Raw genomic sequence first — 20340 nt, 5'->3', positions numbered from 1 at the left:
TATAGCCGACACATTCATATGCTGGAAAAATATCACGATCTCTCAATATTGTGAAATGAATAATGATGATAGTGATAGCTGGTTCCCCTACCTGCAACTCAGATCAAGAGTGACCGAAGTCCTGGGCTCATCCCCTATTCCACTACACACACCCTTTTAATCATTATGTTCCTTTGAAAACAGAATGAAAGGTGCAATAGTGATCCTATACCCATCCTTTAATATGACTGACCGAGAAATTAAAAACACAGACCATGACTCGATGGGAGGACAAACAAGGACGAGATTGGCCAGTTAGGACATGGATAAAAACACTTAGGGAGGGCCTCTCATGTTCTCACAGCGTATCCCTTAAAGAAAATTATCTGAAAGTTGTATTTAGGTGGTAGTTACACCCTACACGTCTCTACAAACCGTTTAGACACCAAATTATGCTTTAGAAGTTGCGGTGAAGATGAAACGTACCATCACTCATGGTGGCACTGCACTAAGATTAAACACATATGGGCATAAACCTCTATACTCTTAAGCACTTTATTTGATAAATAAATTTATATTCTCTCTGAACATACCCTACTTCACTTCCCGTTAAAGGGATTCATACCTAGGCAAAATAAGCTGCTACATATCATCTGTACCGCAGTTAGAATTTATATTGCCAAATACTGGAAAACCGAGGTCCCCCACTATAACATAATTGAACATAAGATTGCTCTCTTTTACCAAATGGAAAGTTTATCTGCTGATTTATTAAACCAAAAAGATTGGGAACCCTGGATCATGTATGCTGAAGATTGGGTCAGGATTGGGGAAGAGGGACATTAGGTTTAGAGCTGTATATCTCAGGATGTAGCATTTATGAATTACCTATATTATTTACAATACATTACTATATATGAGACAAAAAAAACCTATTGCCATCCAGTAGAGATAGTAAAAGACATCAACCATGGTTAAAAATTGAGACTTTTCAAAAAGTGATACAAAGACTGTGGTTACTTTATTGAACTTCTTTATTGATTGTCGAGTTAATATACCTTTGTAACAATTTTATTGTGCAAATTTTCATATTTCTGTAAAACAACTTAAAAAAAGGGGAATATAAAAGGACAGAAAGACGTTGCATATAATTGTATTTAACTTATGGAGTGGCAATGCACTTCCGGTGACTGCCTTACCAGCCCATGTTCAGCTTAAAATCAGCAGGGTAAATAATACTCTATGTTTGAGCTTGAATTTTGTAAAATCTGATTAATTTACTTTTTGTTTACAGACCTTTAAGCATTAGATTTTCCTAAGTATGTAATTGTAACCAACAATAGTTTTTAAAATACTTAATGTGTATTTTTTCTATATTATTAGTTTATTATTACAGGAATTTTTTTTAATATGCAATTATCAATGTATTTATTTTTTCTGGACCAGGAGGAGGATAATCAAATAAAAGGTAGTTTGCTGTATACAGAACTAAGCTTCATTCATCAGCACACACTTTATAAATTCAGTGTATCTTAAAGCTTCTTTTCTTCAACACTGTAAAGGTCAGTGCGACGTTGATTATTAATAGGTATATTTTGACGAATCTCAGCAAGATATTCTAAGTCTGAAATAAAAAACAAACAATTAATTGAATATTATTTACAATAAATAACAGAGGTACAGAGTGACTGTCAGATACATATCTATTTTTGTGTTACTTTTGTTATTGAAAAAATAGATTTAAAAAATAGCAATAAAATAAAAAAAAGACAATTCAACAGCTTTAGTGGTGGAGGATTAAACACACCTTCAGAAGCATGAAACCAACTCCCCCAGTCATTCTGCAGAGGGAACTAGGAAACAGTAGGATAAATATCAGGGTGAAAAAGGTGCCAGAAGAAAACAAAATAAATTTAGGGCCGCCCGTCGGAGAACACAGACGGGAGCTGTGGACTCTCCCTGTATCTAAGGAAAGGAAAGGAAATTATCTGGTAAGTCATAATTTATGTTTTCCTTCTTAATACAGGGAGAGTCCACAGCTGCATTCATTATTTGTGGGAAACAATACCCAAGCTACAGAGGACACTGAATGCTAACGGGAGGGTAAAAAGGAGAGGCGAACCCTAATCTGAGGGCACCACAGCATGCAAAACCTTTCTTCCGAAGGCTGCTTCAGCAGAAGCAAAAACATCGAACTTGTAAAATTTGGAAAAAGTATGTAAGGAGGACCAGGTAGCACGTCTTACAAATCTGATCCATAGAGGCCTCATTTTTGAAGGCCCAAGAGGAAACCACTGCTCTCGTAGAATGAGCAGTAATCCTCTGAGGAGGCTTAAGACCTGCTGACTCATATGCTAAGCGGATGATACTCCTCAACCAAAAAAAGATAAGGAAGTCGAAGAGGCCCTCTGACCCCTACGCTTTCCAGAATAGATAACAAATAGAGAAGTTTATCTAAACTCCTTTGTAGCCTGAAGATAGAACTTCAAGGCACAAACCACATCCAGATTATGCAGTAAACGTTCCTTTCGATGAAGGATTTAGGAAATAAAGAAGGAACCACAATTTCTTAATTGATGTTGCGATTTGACACAACCTTAGGAAGAAATCCTAACAGTTTATAGAACAGCCTTATCAGCATGGAACACCAGATAAGGAGGGTCACATTGCAAGGCAGCAATCTCAGAGACTCAGAGGCATTAGATCTAAACACTGGCCTGATCCTAGTCAGAACCTTAACAAAAGACTGTACATCTGGAAGCTCAGCGAGCCTCTTGTGCAGTAAAACAGATGGGGACGAAATCTGTCCCTTCAAGGAAATAGCTGTGAGGCCCTTTTCCAGTCCAACCTGGAGAAAAGAAGGAAACCTGGCAACCTTTACTTTGTGCCAGGACAAACCACGCTCTTCACACCAGAATAAGTAGGCCCTCCACACCTTATGAAAGATGCGACGAGTAACCGGCTTACGAGCTTGAATGAGAGTATCGATAACACTATTTTAACATATCAACTTACATTTTTTGAACTCCATCGCAATTTTTAAGATAAAATAGTAGGAATATTTTTTTCTATTTTTGTATACTACCCCCTTTTTTCTGAACATTTTATTACCACCGGTGGTCATTTCACATGTTTTTTTCTTTAATTTATGTTTTTAGGTCTATTAAACTGTTATTAATTGAATTTTCCAGTATTTGCATTTGCACTTATTTCATTGCTTTTTAACCTCTTTTAGCTGCTTCTTCTAGCGCACCCTTACCATTGTTATTAATTTAATCAGGTATATTTGTGGGATTATACTTATTTAGGGTTGCAACTGCTAAGGTTCAAACAGGATTGTTTGTGTTTATCATTTTATTTATCCCTCCCCTGTTTTATTGAAGAGGTGTTTTCTTTTTATCGCTTTTTCTATTCCTCTAGTTAATTTAGCATTTATAATATGGATATTTTCACTAATAGAAAAACCATGTTATCCGATATAGAATCTATTGAAAATGTGGAAAGCGCTGTTTCTTCCAACTATCTCGTAATAAGGGATATATGTGAGGATGTTGAAAAAATCATGACAAAAGAATTAAAACAAAAACTTGAAGTAAGTTATTTACAAAGATACTTAAATTTAAATATGGTCCCTAGAGGATTAAGATTAATTAAAGATTGTACTTTTGAATTAGAAGATTCTTTAATCAATTAATGTTATAATACTTTAAGAGATGCTTCCCTCAATTTGATGAAAATTATAATCAAATCAAGAAATAATACACTCAGGGAATTTGAAGAGAAACTAACCTTTTTGAGTAATTATCTCCTTTTAGTGAGGATGATTCTTTTAAAACTTTACAAAATGATATCATCTTACGTTTAAAAACCATAAAAAAGAAACATTAGAAATAAAAAATAAAAAAATGAACAGAGACTCATCTGATTATAAGACCCTGACCCCAAATAGAAAAAGAAACATTAATAAACACTCCAATTGAATTCCCTATGAATACTGAGAAACCTGAAATTAAAGGAACAGTCTAGTATAAATTAAAAACTTTCATTATTCAGATAGGACTTTTAATTTTAATCAACTTTCAAATGTACTTTTATCATCAAATTTGCTTTTTTCTCTTGGTATTCTTAGTTTAAACTAAACATAGGTAGGCTCATATGCTAATTTCTAAGCCTTTGAGGGCTGCCTCTTATCACATGATTTTTAAATCTCTTTTCAACACAAAGAGACAGAAAGTACACGTGGGCCATAGAGATAACACTGTGTTCAGGCACAGGGGCTTATTTAAGATTTAGCACAAAACAATGCTAAATTTAAGACAATGCTAAATTTAAGACAGGAAGAAGGTTCCTAGATACAAGGTAATCACAGAGGTAAAAAGTATATTAATATAACTGTGTTGGTTATGCAAAACTGGGGAATGGGTAATAAAGGGATTATCTATCTTTTAAAACAAAAACTATTCTATGGTAGACTGTCCCTTTAAAGCTGAAAAATGGAAGGTATTCTCTAAAAAAAAAAGATATGATAAACACTCTAACAATAATAACAATCATTCGAGTAACCAAAGATCAAACTCACATAAAAATAACAACACTAATAATAAAAATACGATGAAATCGAACTATAGACCAAGAATTCAGAGTTGGAAACCTGAACAAAATGAGAAAATGAATCACTATAATTGGAGACCACATTATAGAGAAAGACAGACATTTAATAGGGGTAACTATTATAACTCAAACAATGACCAAAAAAATTTGAATCAAAGTGAAGATTCCAATTGGAGAAATAAAAATAAATATATTTCACACAGATATCCATCTAGAGATGAATGGTCAAATTATAATAGTAAACCACCTCAAAAAAACTAAGTTAAACATAGATCAAATTAATCCAATTATTGGAAAATAACCACTCAAAATCAATACACTCCATTAATAGAGAATACAAATTTTGATGAATGTTATGAGACACCACGTCACTCATGGAGAGAAAGGGAAATACTAAATGAACAAGATACCTTAAAGTCTTTTTTAGAGGAGGACTCAAAAAGAATAGAAAGATTGAAAATGAAAAAAAAAATAAGAGAGGATGTAGAGGAGGAAAATCAGGGAGACTACCAAAAAGGAATGAGATAGACAACAAATGCATTTTCAACTTAAGTTCAATAGAATTAAAGGAAGAAGAGTGTACGATATTAAAAAGAGGTTTATCCTTTGCCCCAACAGCCAAATTAGATAAATTCAATACTCTATTAAATGTGAATAGATTTATTAGGAGTGCCACTCAAAAAAGATATATTTTTAAAAATCCCATCACTAGGGAATTAGATAATAAAAGGAAAAATATATTTGAACAAACTAATTTCAAGGCCAAATCAAATTTCTATCCAACTACAGAAAAAGGAAAGAATCTTGAATTATTTGAGAAACTTGTAAAACAGGATATTGAAAGAATAAATATAGATAAAAATAAAAAATGAATTTAACTAAAAAAGAATGGGAAGTGTTTTAAAGGGACAGTCTACACCAGAATTGTTATTGTTTTAAAAGATAGATAATCCCTTTATTACCCATTTCCCAGTTTTGCATAACCAACACTGTCATATTAATACACTTTTAACCTCTGTGATTAACTTGTATCTAAGCCTCTGCAAACTGCCCCTTTTTTCAGTTCTTTTGACAGACTTGCAGTCTTGCCAATCAGAGCCTGCTCCCAGATTACTTCACGTGCACGAGCACAGTGTTATCTATATGAAATATGTGAACTAACACCCTCTAGTGGTGAAAAACTGTTAAAATGCAATCTGAAAGAGGTGGGCTTCAAGGTCTAAGAAATTAGCATATGAACCTCCTAGGTTAAGCTTTCAACTAAGAATACCAAGAGAACAAAGCAAAATTGGTGTAAAAGTAAATTGGAAAATTGTTTAAAATTACATGCTCTATCTGAATCATGAAAGTTTATTTTGGCCTAGACTGTCCCTTTAAACACAGAGGATTACAAAAAGGAAGCCATGAGATTACTAGAAGATACTACAACTTATCATAAAATTTCATATAATCCAATTAATTCCCCAAAAAAAGAATTGGAAAAAATACTAAGAAAAGCATTAAACATAGGTATCATTAATAATAAAGAGTTTTTGATTTCCTTCTAGTAAACCACCCAAGAACAGCAACTTTTTATTACTTACCTAAAATTTATAAAAATGTATCCAATACACCAAGGAGACCCATCATTTCGGGAATTGAATCAATAACATCTAATGTCTCAGAATATATTGACCATTTTTTACAACAGTTTGTAACAAGACTCCCATCTTATTTAAAAGATTCGACAGACTTTCTAAACACTTTACAAACCATTAAATGGAAATAAGGATATACACTTATAACTTGTGAGGTCTGTTCACTTTATACTAGTATACAGCATAAATTTGGTCTTCAAGCTGTAGATTATCACTTAACCAAATAGGGTGAACTACATAGTGAACAAATAGAATTTATTAAAACCTGTATTAAATTAATTTAGGAAAATAATTCCTTTGTTTTTAATGAACAGTTCTTTCTTCAAGTACAAGGCACTGTGATGGGCACCAAGTTCGCCCCAAGCTATGCTAATCTTTTCATGGGATATGTAGAAGATATCGTAGTTTATAGCGGTTCTTGGTTGGCGAACTTGCTCTGTCGCAGATTTATAGATGATATTTTTATTATATGGAAGGGGGATCTGGATTGTTTGACTTGTTCATAGAAGATCTTAGTAGTAGTAAATTTGGTTTGAGTTTTACTTATGAACAAAGTAAACTCACCCTTAGCTATTTGGATATCTAAATTGAAATTATTAATCAAGAAATTCATACTAAAACTCATTTTAAAAAAGTTGAATCAAATAATTACGTACACAGTACAAGTTGCCATTATAAAAAATGGTTAGAAAATATCCCTATTAATCAATTCACTAGAATCAGAATTTTTTTTACAAGGATTGAAGATTTCGATGAACAAGCCATACATTTAGAAAATAAATTTTATCAAAAGAAATAATTTTTTAATAAAGCAAAACAAACAGCTAGAAACAAAAATAGGAAAGATTTACTACAACGGAAAATAAAAACTCCACAAAACACAGAACTACTATGGGTACCCTTCATTACAGATTACAATAATAGTCATAATCAAATTAGGACCACTTTAAAACAAACACTGGTATGTTTTACAACGAGATCCTATTATTGGAGAATTACTCCCCGAAAAACCTAATGTTATTTTCAAAAAAGAAAAAAAACTTAAAAAATATTCTAGCTCCCAGTACATTTAGAAATTCAAATACAAAAAAATCATAGTCAAAGGGATTTATTTCAACAAAAAAAATCACAGGATTCTATCCATGTATTAGTTGTAAAGTCTGCAGTTTTAGCAGTAAGACTAAAATAGTGATGTCTAATATTACAAAAAAGAATATGAAATAAGAGATTGTATTAGATGTTCGGATAGGAATGTAGTCTATTTAATACAATGTCCATGTAAGAAACAATATTTGGGGGAGACTACTCGTCCCCTCAGAGATAGAATTTGTGAACATCTATTGAATATTGAACATGGCTTCATGGGCCATCTTCTGTCAAGATTTTTTAAAGAATATCACGATCAAAACACAACAGGTCTCAAATATTGGGGTATAAGAAAAATCCTGGGAAATTGGAGAGGTGGAGATTTAAATAAAAAAAACTTCTACGTACAGAAGCAGAACTAATCTTCAAATTTAAAACACTAGAACCTTTAGGTTTAAATGCTGAACTCAAACTTAATTCCATTATGGAATAAAATATAAATGAAAAAATTGAAAAATATAAACTAATAATTCTCAGACTTGCCTTGGTTAAACACACTATTTTCACATAAGAATATATCCTTTTCTTGCACCCTTCCTAAATACTTTTTAAGTATTCTTCACATTTTTAGTATCTATACATATATGTATATATATATATACATATATGTATTTATTTCAAAAGAAACTAAGAATTATAACTATTGCACTTATGAACATTAAATTATAAATTAATTAAAAATATCACTTAGCGACACAATGGTTATATTTACACATTTATAAAATAAAGTTATACACTTTCTATCATATAGTATTGTTGCACTCTTAGTTTAATAAACACAATATAACAAGAATGAATCAAGATTTTAAGAATTAAAATTAAAAAAATGTAAACAGCCCATTAACATAGAAATTCACAAAGTCAAACTTAATATATATATATTTTAGGAGAGTCATTCAGATAGATGTGTACAATTATATATCTATTCAATAGTATATAGTGCATTGTATTTTGTATACTTCTCAAACATCCACATTTATTTTTTATTTTTAATGCTCAGTTTTATAACTTTAAAAAATTATAAAATGCTCAGGATCATTATAATTTAGTTATATCGTTTTTTTATATATATTTTTTACATTTTTATTTTTATACTTTATTAGTGCAATCACAAGCGATGAATATACGTTCTTTGTGAGAAACAAATAGAAATATCCTTTTTTCAAAAAATGGGAGGAGAATGCAATTGTTCGAATCACGAATAAAAAGAGGTATGAGGAGGTCTTTTCAACCCATCTTGAGAAAGGCTGTGATCAGCTGAAATGCGTAGATGAATAAGTAAGAATTCCACAAAACAGAGCGCTCTGTATCAGTTATCGGAATTCCTCAAGAGGTTTTTTTTGTTTGCAAGTAAGTGCCAAAGAGTTTGTTACTGTATGTCAACAGGAGCAATTGACATTTATATCCTTGTATCAAAGCAAGTTTTGTTTCAAAAGGATCGAGATTGTTTCCCATAAAGCTGAGGTAAAACCTCTACACTCATCGAAACCCGATAATCCACCTTCTAGATTGGCTGAATAACTTACCACGTGACCCGGAACTAAGTGAGCGGAATACAGGGTACATGCTACAATGCTAAAACCTGCATGAAACAAGGGCTCTACGGAGGGTCGAGACGTGGTGTGTTTTGTTCGCGGATAAAGACTTGGTGAGACCGGATTGAAAACAGCTTCTGCATCCCGGGTGAGTGGTGACTGGCGACTATCAAACAAACATCTATCATTGGCACGTAGACTGCAATACATCTAAATCCCATACCTCTGTCTTCATTAAAAGCATATCAGGACTTTTCAGTCACAACCATTGGTTGTTTAGGACAAATCTATTTTAACATATCAACTTACATTTTTTGAACTCCATCGCAATTTTTAAGATAAAATAGTAGGAATATTTTTTCTATTTTTGTATACTACCCCCTTTTTTCTGAGCATTTTATTACCACCGGTGGTCATTTCACATGTTTTTTTCTTTAATTTTATGTTTTTATGTCTATTAAACTGTTATTAATTACATTTTCCAGTATTTGCACTTATTTCATTGCTTTTTAAACTCTTTTAGCTGCTTCTTCTAGCGCACACCCTTACCATTGTTATTACTTTAATCAGGTATATTTGTGGGATTATACTTATTTAGGGTTGCAACTGCTAAGGTTCAAACAGGATTGTTTGTGTAGTATTGATAACACCCTCAGAAAACCCTCTCGTGGCTAAGACTAAGCATTCAATCTCCACGCTGTCAGCCTCAGAGAATCTAGATTTTGATGAATGAAGGGGCCTTGTTCCAGCAGATCCCTGCGACAAGGTAACCTCCAAGGAGGAGATGATGACATCCCCACTAGATCCGCGAACCATATCCTTCATGGCCACGATGGAGCAATCAGTATCACAGACGCCTGCTCCTGAAAGATTCGAGCCACCACTCAAGGAAGGAGTGGTAATGGCAGGAATAGAGAAATTAGTTGAACCTCCATGGCATCGCTAATACATCTATTAGCTCTGCCTGAGGACCCCTGGACCTCGACCCATATCTGGGTAGCTAGGTATTGAGACGGGACGCCATGAGATCTATCTCCCCACCTGTCAGAATGTGGATCACTGACAACCAACAGTTGTGGGTATCCGCCCACCCCAGAATACGAGATACTTCCCTTTATGCCAGGCACAGCCTTTAAAAGCAAATATCCTCACACGGGCTAGCATTACGTGTTGCAAGTGTAAAATTAGCACCAACCAAGTAGGAATGGTAAAAAGAGAACCCACCCCCATAGAGAGCCCGGAACTGGGATCCTTAAAAGGCAGACGACGGGAAGAGGAATCTAATCCTGTTCCACTCATCCTTAATAATGATTGCCATCAAATGTAGGACCCAGAGTTTCAAATAACAGCCCGGCCTTTGGAACCTCTAAAGTAGTCAAAACTAACTGGATCCTCCACAGGCGGAGGATTATAGGCAGCAGACTGCAACCCTGAAAGTTCATACTCTGAAGTTTAGAGAGAACCTCATCCTCGGATAACTGATCGGATATATCCGACAAATTACATGATGCCACCTGGACAGGAGTGCAAGATTTAACCTTTCGCTTGTGCTTAGCAGTGCGAGGTAAAGCACTAATGGCTGAAGACACCGCCGTATGAAACTGCGTAGTAACAGTCTGGCAGAAAAACTTTCCCTGCATCTCTAGACTCTAACTTTCGTCAATGCTCTCACTGAGAGGCTGACAAGACTACTTAAAACTCCAGTCCCATCTCGAAGGGCAGATACCCTTCCTAAGGAAATATTCCGAAATCTTCTATCACTTCTCTGCCAACCTCCTGTGATGAAAGGCAAAGAATGACTGGGGGATGTATTTAAAGGGACATTATACACTCATTTTTTCTTTCCATAAATGTTTTGTAGATGATCTATTTATATAGCCCATAAAGTTTTTTTGTTTTTTTATTAGTTAAACTTTATTAGTGTATACTGTCCCTTTGGCTGGGGAGTCTTTGCCTCCTCCTGGTGGCCAGGTTCTGTATTTTCCACAAGTAATTAATGCAGCTGTGGACTCACCCTGTATTAAGAAGGAAAATTCGTTTTTGGAAGGCAAGGAACAAGGGACATGAAATAGATACATATCTATTTTTGTGTTACTTTTGTTATTGAAAAAATAGATTTAAAAAATAGCAATAAAATAAAAAAAAGACAATTCAACAGCTTTAGTGGTGGAGGATTAAACACACCTTCAGAAGCATGAAACCAACTCCCCCAGTCATTCTGCAGAGGGAACTAGGAAACAGTAGGATAAATATCAGGGTGAAAAAGGTGCCAGAAGAAAACAAAATAAATTTAGGGCCGCCCGTCTTAGAACACAGACGGGAGCTGTGGACTCTCCCTGTATCTAAGGAAAGGAAATTATCTGGTAAGTCATAATTTATGTTTTCCTTCTTAATACAGGGAGAGTCCACAGCTGCATTCATTATTTGTGGGAAACAATACCCAAGCTACAGAGGACACTGAATGCTAACGGGAGGGTAAAAAGGAGAGGCGGACCCTAATCTGAGGGCACCACAGCATGCAAAACCTTTCTTCCGAAGGCTGCTTCAGCAGAAGCAAAAACATCGAACTTGTAAAATTTGGAAAAAGTATGTAAGGAGGACCAGGTAGCACGTCTTACAAATCTGATCCATAGAGGCCTCATTTTTGAAGGCCCAAGAGGAAACCACTGCTCTCCTAGAATGAGCAGTAATCCTCTGAGGAGGCTTAAGACCTGCTGACTCATATGCTAAGCGGATGATACTCCTCAACCAAAAAAAGATATGGAAGTCGAAGAGGCCCTCTGACCCCTACGCTTTCCAGAATAGATAACAAATAGAGAAGTTTATCTAAACTCCTTTGTAGCCTGAAGATAGAACTTCAAGGCACAAACCACATCCAGATTATGCAGTAAACGTTCCTTTCGATGAAGGATTTAGGAAATAAAGAAGGAACCACAATTTCTTAATTGATGTTGCGATTTGACACAACCTTAGGAAGAAATCCTAACTTAGTTTATAGAACAGCCTTATCAGCATGGAACACCAGATAAGGAGGGTCACATTGCAAGAGACTCAGAGGCATTAGATCTAAACACTGGCCTGATCCTAGTCAGAACCTTAACAAAAGACTGTACATCCGGAAGCTCAGCGAGCCTCTTGTGCAGTAAAACAGATGGGGACGAAATCTGTCCCTTCAAGGAAATAGCTGTGAGGCCCTTTTCCAGTCCAACCTGGAGAAAAGAAGGAAACCTGGCAACCTTTACTTTGTGCCAGGACAAACCACGCTCTTCACACCAGAATAAGTAGGCCCTCCACACCTTATGAAAGATGCGACGAGTAACCGGCTTACGAGCTTGAATGAGAGTATCGATAACACTATTTTAACATATTAACTTACATTTTTTGAACTCCATCGCAATTTTTAAGATAAAATAGTAGGAATATTTTTTCTATTTTTGTATACTACCCCCTTTTTTCTGAACATTTTATTACCACCGGTGGTCATTTCACATGTTTTTTTCTTTAATTTATGTTTTTAGGTCTATTAAACTGTTATTAATTGAATTTTCCAGTATTTGCACTTATTTCATTGCTTTTTAACCTCTTTTAGCTGCTTCTTCTAGCGCACCCTTACCATTGTTATTAATTTAATCAGGTATATTTGTGGGATTATACTTATTTAGGGTTGCAACTGCTAAGGTTCAAACAGGATTGTTTGTGTTTATCATTTTATTTATCCCTCCCCTGTTTTATTGAAGAGGTTTTTTCTTTTTATCGTTTTTTCTATTCCTCTAGTTAATTTAGCATTTATAATATGGATATTTTCACTAATAGAAAAACCATGTTATCCGATATAGAATCTATTGAAAATGTGGAAAGCGCTAATGTTTCTTCCAACTATCTCGTAATAAGGGATATATGTGAGGATGTTGAAAAAATCATGACAAAAGAATTAAAACAAAAACTTGAAGTAAGTAATTTACAAAGATACTTAAATTTAAATATGGTCCCTAGAGGATTAAGATTTATTAAAGATTGTACTTTTGAATTAGAAGATTCTTTAATCAATGAATGGTATAATACTTTAAGAGATGCTTCCCTCAATTTGATGAAAATTATAATCAAATCAAGAAATAATACACTCAGGGAATTTGAAGAGAAACTAACCTTTTTGAGTAATTAATTATCTCCTTTTAGTGAGGATGATTCTTTTAAAACTTTACAAAATGATATCATCTTACGTTTAAAAACCATAAAAAAGAAACATTAGAAATAAAAAATAAAAAAATGAACAGAGACTCATCTGATTATAAGACCCTGACCCCAAATAGAAAAAGAAACATTAATAAACACTCCAATTGAATTCCCTATGAATACTGAGAAACCTGAAATTAAAGGAACAGTCTAGTATAAATTAAACTTTCATTATTCAGATAGGACTTTTAATTTTAATCAACTTTCAAATTTGCTTTTTTCTCTTGGTATTCTTAGTTTAAACTAAACATAGGTAGGCTCATATGCTAATTTCTAAGCCTTTGAGGGCTGCCTCTTATCACATGATTTTTAAATCTCTTTTCAACACAAAGAGACAGAAAGTACACGTGGGCCATAGAGATAACACTGTGTTCAGGCACAGGGGCTTATTTAAGATTTAGCACAAAACAATGCTAAATTTAAGACAATGCTAAATTTAAGACAGGAAGAAGGTTCCTAGATACAAGGTAATCACAGAGGTAAAAAGTATATTAATATAACTGTGTTGGTTATGCAAAACTGGGGAATAGGTAATAAAGGGATTATCTATCTTTTAAAACAAAAACTATTCTATGGTAGACTGTCCCTTTAAAGCTGAAAAATGGAAGGTATTCTCTAAAAAAAAGATATGATAAACACTCTAACAATAATAACAATCATTCGAGTAACCAAAGATCAAACTCACATAAAAATAACAACACTAATAATAAAAATACGATGAAATCGAACTATAGACCAAGAATTCAGAGTTGGAAACCTGAACAAAATGAGAAAATGAATCACTATAATTGGAGACCACATTATAGAGAAAGACAGACATTTAATAGGGGTAACTATTATAACTCAAACAATGACCAAAAAAATTTGAATCAAAGTGAAGATTCCAATTGGAGAAATAAAAATAAATATATTTCACACAGATATCCATCTAGAGATGAATGGTCAAATTATAATAGTAAACCACCTCAAAAAAAACTAAGTTAAACATAGATCAAATTAATCCAATTATTGGAAAATAACCACTCAAAATCAATACACTCCATTAATAGAGAATACAAATTTTGATGAATGTTATGAGACACCACGTCACTCATGGAGAGAAAGGGAAATACTAAATGAACAAGATACCTTAAAGTCTTTTTTAGAGGAGGACTCAAAAAGAATAGAAAGATTGAAAATAAAAAAAAAATAAGAGAGGATGTAGAGGAGGAAAATCAGGGAGACTACCAAAAAGGAATGAGACAACAAATGCATTTTCAACTTAAGTTCAATAGAATTAAAGGAAGAAGATACGATACGATATTAAAAAGAGGTTTATCCTTTGCCCCAACAGCCAAATTAGATAAATTCAATACTCTATTAAATGTGAATAGATTTATTAGGAGTGCCACTCAAAAAAACATAATTTATGTAAGAACTTACCTGATAAATTCATTTCTTTCATATTAGCAAGAGTCCATGAGCTAGTGACGTATGGGATATACATTCCTACCAGGAGGGGCAAAGTTTCCCAAACCTCAAAATGCCTATAAATACACCCCTCACCACACCCACAATTCAGTTTAACGAATAGCCAAGAAGTGGGGTGATAAAAAAGTGTGAAAGCATATAAAATAAGGAATTGGAATAATTGTGCTTTATACAAAAATCATAACCACCACAAAAAAAGGGCGGGCCTCATGGACTCTTGCTAATATGAAAGAAATGAATTTATCAGGTAAGTTCTTACATAAATTATGTTTTCTTTCATGTAATTAGCAAGAGTCCATGAGCTAGTGGCGTATGGGATAATGACTACCCAAGATGTGGATCTTTCCACACAAGAGTCACTAGAGAGGGAGGGATAAAATAAAGACAGCCAATTCCTGCTGAAAATAATCCACACCCAAAAATAAAGTTTAATGAAAAACATAAGCAGAAGATTCAAACTGAAACCGCTGCCTGAAGTACTTTTCTACCAAAAACTGCTTCAGAAGAAGAAAATACATCAAAATGGTAGAATTTAGTAAAAGTATGCAAAGAGGACCAAGTTGCTGCTTTGCAAATCTGGTCAACCGAAGCTTTATTCCTAAACGCCCAGGAAGTAGAAACTGACCTAGTAGAATGAGCTGTAATTCTTTAAGGCGGAGTTTTACCCGACTCAACATAGGCAAGATGAATTAAAGATTTCAACCAAGATGCCAAAGAAATGGCAGAAGCTTTCTGGCCTTTTCTAGAACCGGAAAAGATAACAAATAAACTAGAAGTCTTACGGAAAGATTTCGTAGCTTCAACATAATATTTCAAAGCTCTAACAACATCCAAAGAATGCAACGATTTCTCCTTAGAATTCTTAGGATTAGGACATAATGAAGGAACCACAATTTCTCTACTAATGTTGTTGGAATTCACAACTTTAGGTAAAAATTCAAAAGAAGTTCGCAACACCGCCTTATCCTGATGAAAAATCAGAAAAGGAGACTCACAAGAAAGAGCAGATAATTCAGAAACTCTTCTGGCAGAAGAGATGGCCAAAAGGAACAAAACTTTCCAAGAAAGTAATTTAATGTACAATGAATGCATAGGTTCAAACGGAGGAGCTTGAAGAGCTCCCAGAACCAAATTCAAACTCCAAGGAGGAGAAATTGACTTAACAGGTTTTATACGAACCAAAGCTTGTACAAAACAATGAATATCAGGAAGAATAGCAATCTTTCTGTGAAAAAGAACAGAAAGAGCAGAGATTTGTCCTTTCAAAGAACTTGCGGACAAACCCTTATCTAAACCATCCTGAAGAAACTGTAAAATTCTCGGTATTCTAAAAGAATGCCAAGAAAAATGATGAGAAAGACACCAAGAAATATAAGTCTTCCAGACTCTATAATATATCTCTCGAGATACAGATTTACGAGCCTGTAACATAGTATTAATCACAGAGTCAGAGAAACCTCTTTGACCAAGAATCAAGCGTTCAATCTCCATACCTTTAAATTTAAGGATTTCAGATCCTGATGGAAAAAAGGACCTTGTGACAGAAGGTCTGGTCTTAACGGAAGAGTCCACGGTTGGCAAGAGGCCATCCGGACAAGATCCGCATACCAAAACCTGTGAGGCCATGCCGGAGCTACCAGCAGAACAAACGAGCATTCCTTCAGAATCTTGGAGATTACTCTTGGAAGAAGAACTAGAGGCGGAAAGATATAGGCAGGATGATACTTCCAAGGAAGTGATAATGCATCCACTGCCTCCGCCTGAGGATCCTGGGATCTGGACAGATACCTGGGAAGTTTCTTGTTTAGATGGGACGCCATCAGATCTATTTCTGGAAGTTCCCACATTTGAACAATCTGAAGAAATACCTCTGGGTGAAGAGACCATTCGCCCGGATGCAACGTTTGGCGACTGAGATAATCCGCTTCCCAATTGTCTATACCTGGGATATGAACCGCAGAGATTAGACAGGAGCTGGATTCCGCCCAAACCAAAATTCGAGATACTTCTTTCATAGCCAGAGGACTGTGAGTCCCTCCTTGATGATTGATGTATGCCACAGTTGTGACATTGTCTGTCTGAAAACAAATGAACGATTCTCTCTTCAGAAGAGGCCAAAACTGAAGAGCTCTGAAAATTGCACGGAGTTCCAAAATATTGATCGGTAATCTCACCTCCTGAGATTCCCAAACTCCTTGTGCCGTCAGAGATCCCCACACAGCTCCCCAACCTGTGAGACTTGCATCTGTTGAAATTACAGTCCAGGTCGGAAGCACAAAAGAAGCCCCCTGAATTAAACGATGGTGATCTGTCCACCATGTTAGAGAGTGTCGAACAATCGGTTTTAAAGATATTAATGGAGATATCTTCGTGTAATCCTTGCACCATTGCTTCAGCATACAGAGCTGAAGAGGTCGCATGTGAAAACGAGCAAAGGGGATCGCGTCCGATGCAGCAGTCATAAGACCTAGAATTTCCATGCATAAGGCTACCGAAGGGAATGATTGTGACTGAAGGTTTCGACAAGCTGCAATCAATTTTAGACGTCTCTTGTCTGTTAAAGACAGAGTCATGGACACTGAATCCATCTGGAAACCCAGAAAGGTTACCTTTGTCTGAGGAATCAAAGAACTTTTTGGTAAATTGATCCTCCAACCATGATCTTGAAGAAACAACACAAGTCGATTCGTATGAGATTCTGCTAAATGTAAAGACTGAGCAAGTACCAAGATATCGTCCAAATAAGGAAATACCACAATACCCTGTTCTCTGATTACAGACAGAAGGGCACCGAGAACCTTTGTAAAAATTCTTTGAGCTGTAGCTAGGCCAAACGGCAGAGCCACAAACTGGTAATGCTTGTCCAGAAAAGAGAATCTCAGGAACTGATAATGATCTGGATGAATTGGAATATGCAGATATGCATCCTGTAAATCTATTGTGGACATATAATTCCCTTGCTGAACAAAAGGCAAGATAGTCCTTACAGTTACCATCTTGAACGTTGGTATTCTTACATAACGATTCAATATTTTTAGATCCAGAACTGGTCTGAAGGAATTCTCCTTCTTTGGTACAATGAAGAGATTTGAATAAAACCCCATCCCCTGTTCCAGAACTGGAACTGGCATAATTACTCCAGTCAACTCTAGATCTGAAACACATTTCAGAAATGCTTGAGCTTTTACTGGATTTACTGGGACACGGGAAAGAAAAAATCTCTTTGCAGGAGGTCTCATCTTGAAACCAATTCTGTAACCAATCCAAAGATTGTGAACAGAATTGATCCAAATTTCCTTGAAAAAACGTAACCTGCCCCCTACCAGCTGAGCTGGAATGAGGGCCGCACCTTCATGTGGACTTAGAAGCAGGCTTTGCCTTTCTAGCTGGCTTGGATTTATTCCAGACTGGAGATGGCTTCCAAACTGAAACTGCTCCTGAGGATGAAGGATCAGGCTTTTGTTCTTTGTTGAAACGAAAGGAACGAAAACGATTATTAGCCCTGCTTTTACCTTTAGATTTTTTATCCTGTGGTAAAAAAGTTCCTTTCCCACCAGTAACAGTTGAAATAATGGAATCCAACTGTGAACCAAATAATTTGTTACCCTGGAAAGAAATGGAAAGTAAAGTTGATTTAGAAGCCATATCAGCATTCCAAGTTTTAAGCCATAAAGCTCTTCTAGCTAAAATAGCTAGAGACATAAACCTGACATCAACTCTGATAATATCAAAAATGGCATCACAGATAAAATTATTAGCATGCTGTAGAAGAATAATAATATCATGAAAATCATGATGTGTTACTTGTTGCGCTAAAGTTTCCAACCAGAAAGTTGAAGCTGCAGCAACATCAGCCAAAGATATAGCAGGTCTAAGAAGATTACCTGAACACAGATAAGCTTTTCTTAGAAAGGATTCAATTTTCCTATCTAAAGGATCCTTAAACGAAGTACCATCTGACGTAGGAATAGTAGTACGTTTAGCAAGGGTAGAAATAGCCCCATCAACTTTAGGGATTTTGTCCCAAAATTCTAATCTGTCAGACGGCACAGGATATAATCGCTTAAAACGTTTAGAAGGAGTAAATGAATTACCCAATTTATCCCATTCTTTGGAAATTACTGCAGAAATAGCATTAGGAACAGGAAAAACTTCTGGAATAACCACAGGAGCTTTAAATACCTTATCCAAACGTTTAGAATTAGTATCAAGAGGACCAGAATCCTCTATTTCTAAAGCAATTAGTACTTCTTTAAGTAAAGAACGAATAAATTCCATTTTAAATAAATATGAAGATTTATCAGCATCAACCTCTGAGACAGAATCCTCTGAACCAGAAGAGTCATCAGAATCAGAATGATGATGTTCATTTAAAAATTCATCTGTAGGGAGAGAAGTTTTAAAAGATTTTTTACGTTTACTAGAAGGAGAAATAACAGACATAGCCTTTATGGATTCAGAAACAAAATCTCTTATATTATCAGGAACATTCTGCACCTTAGATGTTGAAGGAACTGCAACAGGCAATGGTACTTTACTAAAGGAAATATTATCTGCTTTAACAAGTTTGTCATGACAATCAATACAAACAACAGCTGGAGGAATAGCTACCAAAAGTTTACAGCAGATACACTTAGCTTTGGTAGATCCAGCATTAGACAGCGATTTTCCTGTAGTATCTTCTGACTCAGATGCAACGTGAGACATCTTGCAATATGTAAGAGAAAAAACAACATATATATAAAGCAAAATTGATCAAATTCCTTAAATGACAGTTTCAGGAATGGGAAAAAATGCCAAAGAACAAGCTTCTAGCAACCAGAAGCAATGAAAAATGAGACTTAAATAATGTGGAGACAAAAGCGACGCCCATATTTTTCGCGCCAATAAGACGCCCACATTATTTGGCGCCTAAATGCTTTTTGGCGCCAAAATGACGCCACATCCGGAACGCCGACATTTTTGGCGCAAAATAACGTCAAAAAATGACGCAACTTCCGGCGACACGTATGACGCCGGAAACGGAAACGAATTTTTTGCGCCAAAAAAGTCCGCGCCAAGAATGACGCAATAAAATGAAGCATTTTCAGCCCCCGCGAGCCTAACAGCCCACAGGGAAGAGTCAAATTTTTGAAGGTAAGAAAAAATTATTAAATCAAATGCATTATCCCAAATATGAAACTGACTGTCTGAAAATAAGGAAAGTTGAACATTCTGAGTCAAGGCAAATAAATGTTTGAATACATATATTTAGAACTTTATAAACAAAGTGCCCAACCATAGCTTAGAGTGTCACAGAAAATAAGATTTACTTACCCCAGGACACTCATCTACATGTTTGTAGAAAGCCAAACCAGTACTGAAACGAGAATCAGCAGAGGTAATGGTATATATAAGAGTATATCGTCGATCTGAAAAGGGAGGTAAGAGATGAATCTCTACGACCGATAACAGAGAACCTATGAAATAGACCCCGTAGAAGGAGATCACTGCATTCAAATAGGCAATACTCTCCTCACATCCCTCTGACATTCACTGCACGCTGAGAGGAAAACCGGGCTCCAACTTGCTGCGGAGCGCATATCAACGTAGAATCTAGCACAAACTTACTTCACCACCTCCATCGGAGGCAAAGTTTGTAAAACTGAATTGTGGGTGTGGTGAGGGGTGTATTTATAGGCATTTTGAGGTTTGGGAAACTTTGCCCCTCCTGGTAGGAATGTATATCC

At 35.3% G+C, this 20340-nt stretch overlaps 1 protein-coding gene across 3 annotated transcripts in view; it reads right to left on the bottom strand.

Moving 5' to 3' along the window:
• Nucleotides 1–995: 995 nt before the first annotated feature.
• The window catches only part of NIT2 (nitrilase family member 2), a 183925-nt gene continuing 164580 nt past the window's right edge, over nt 996–20340 (bottom strand). For all 3 annotated transcript variants that reach the window (XM_053706061.1, XM_053706060.1, XM_053706059.1), the window contains one exon: nt 996–1603. In XM_053706061.1, coding sequence (XP_053562036.1) covers nt 1512–1603 — 92 coding nt within the window. In that variant the 3' untranslated portion in view covers nt 996–1511. The remainder of the gene's footprint in view (nt 1604–20340) is intronic.

The sequence above is a fragment of the Bombina bombina genome, chromosome 3 (genome assembly GCF_027579735.1).
Source record: "Bombina bombina isolate aBomBom1 chromosome 3, aBomBom1.pri, whole genome shotgun sequence".
In the NCBI taxonomy this organism is placed as follows: domain Eukaryota; kingdom Metazoa; phylum Chordata; class Amphibia; order Anura; family Bombinatoridae; genus Bombina; species Bombina bombina.
This window is presented reverse-complemented; position numbering and strand designations above follow the sequence as displayed.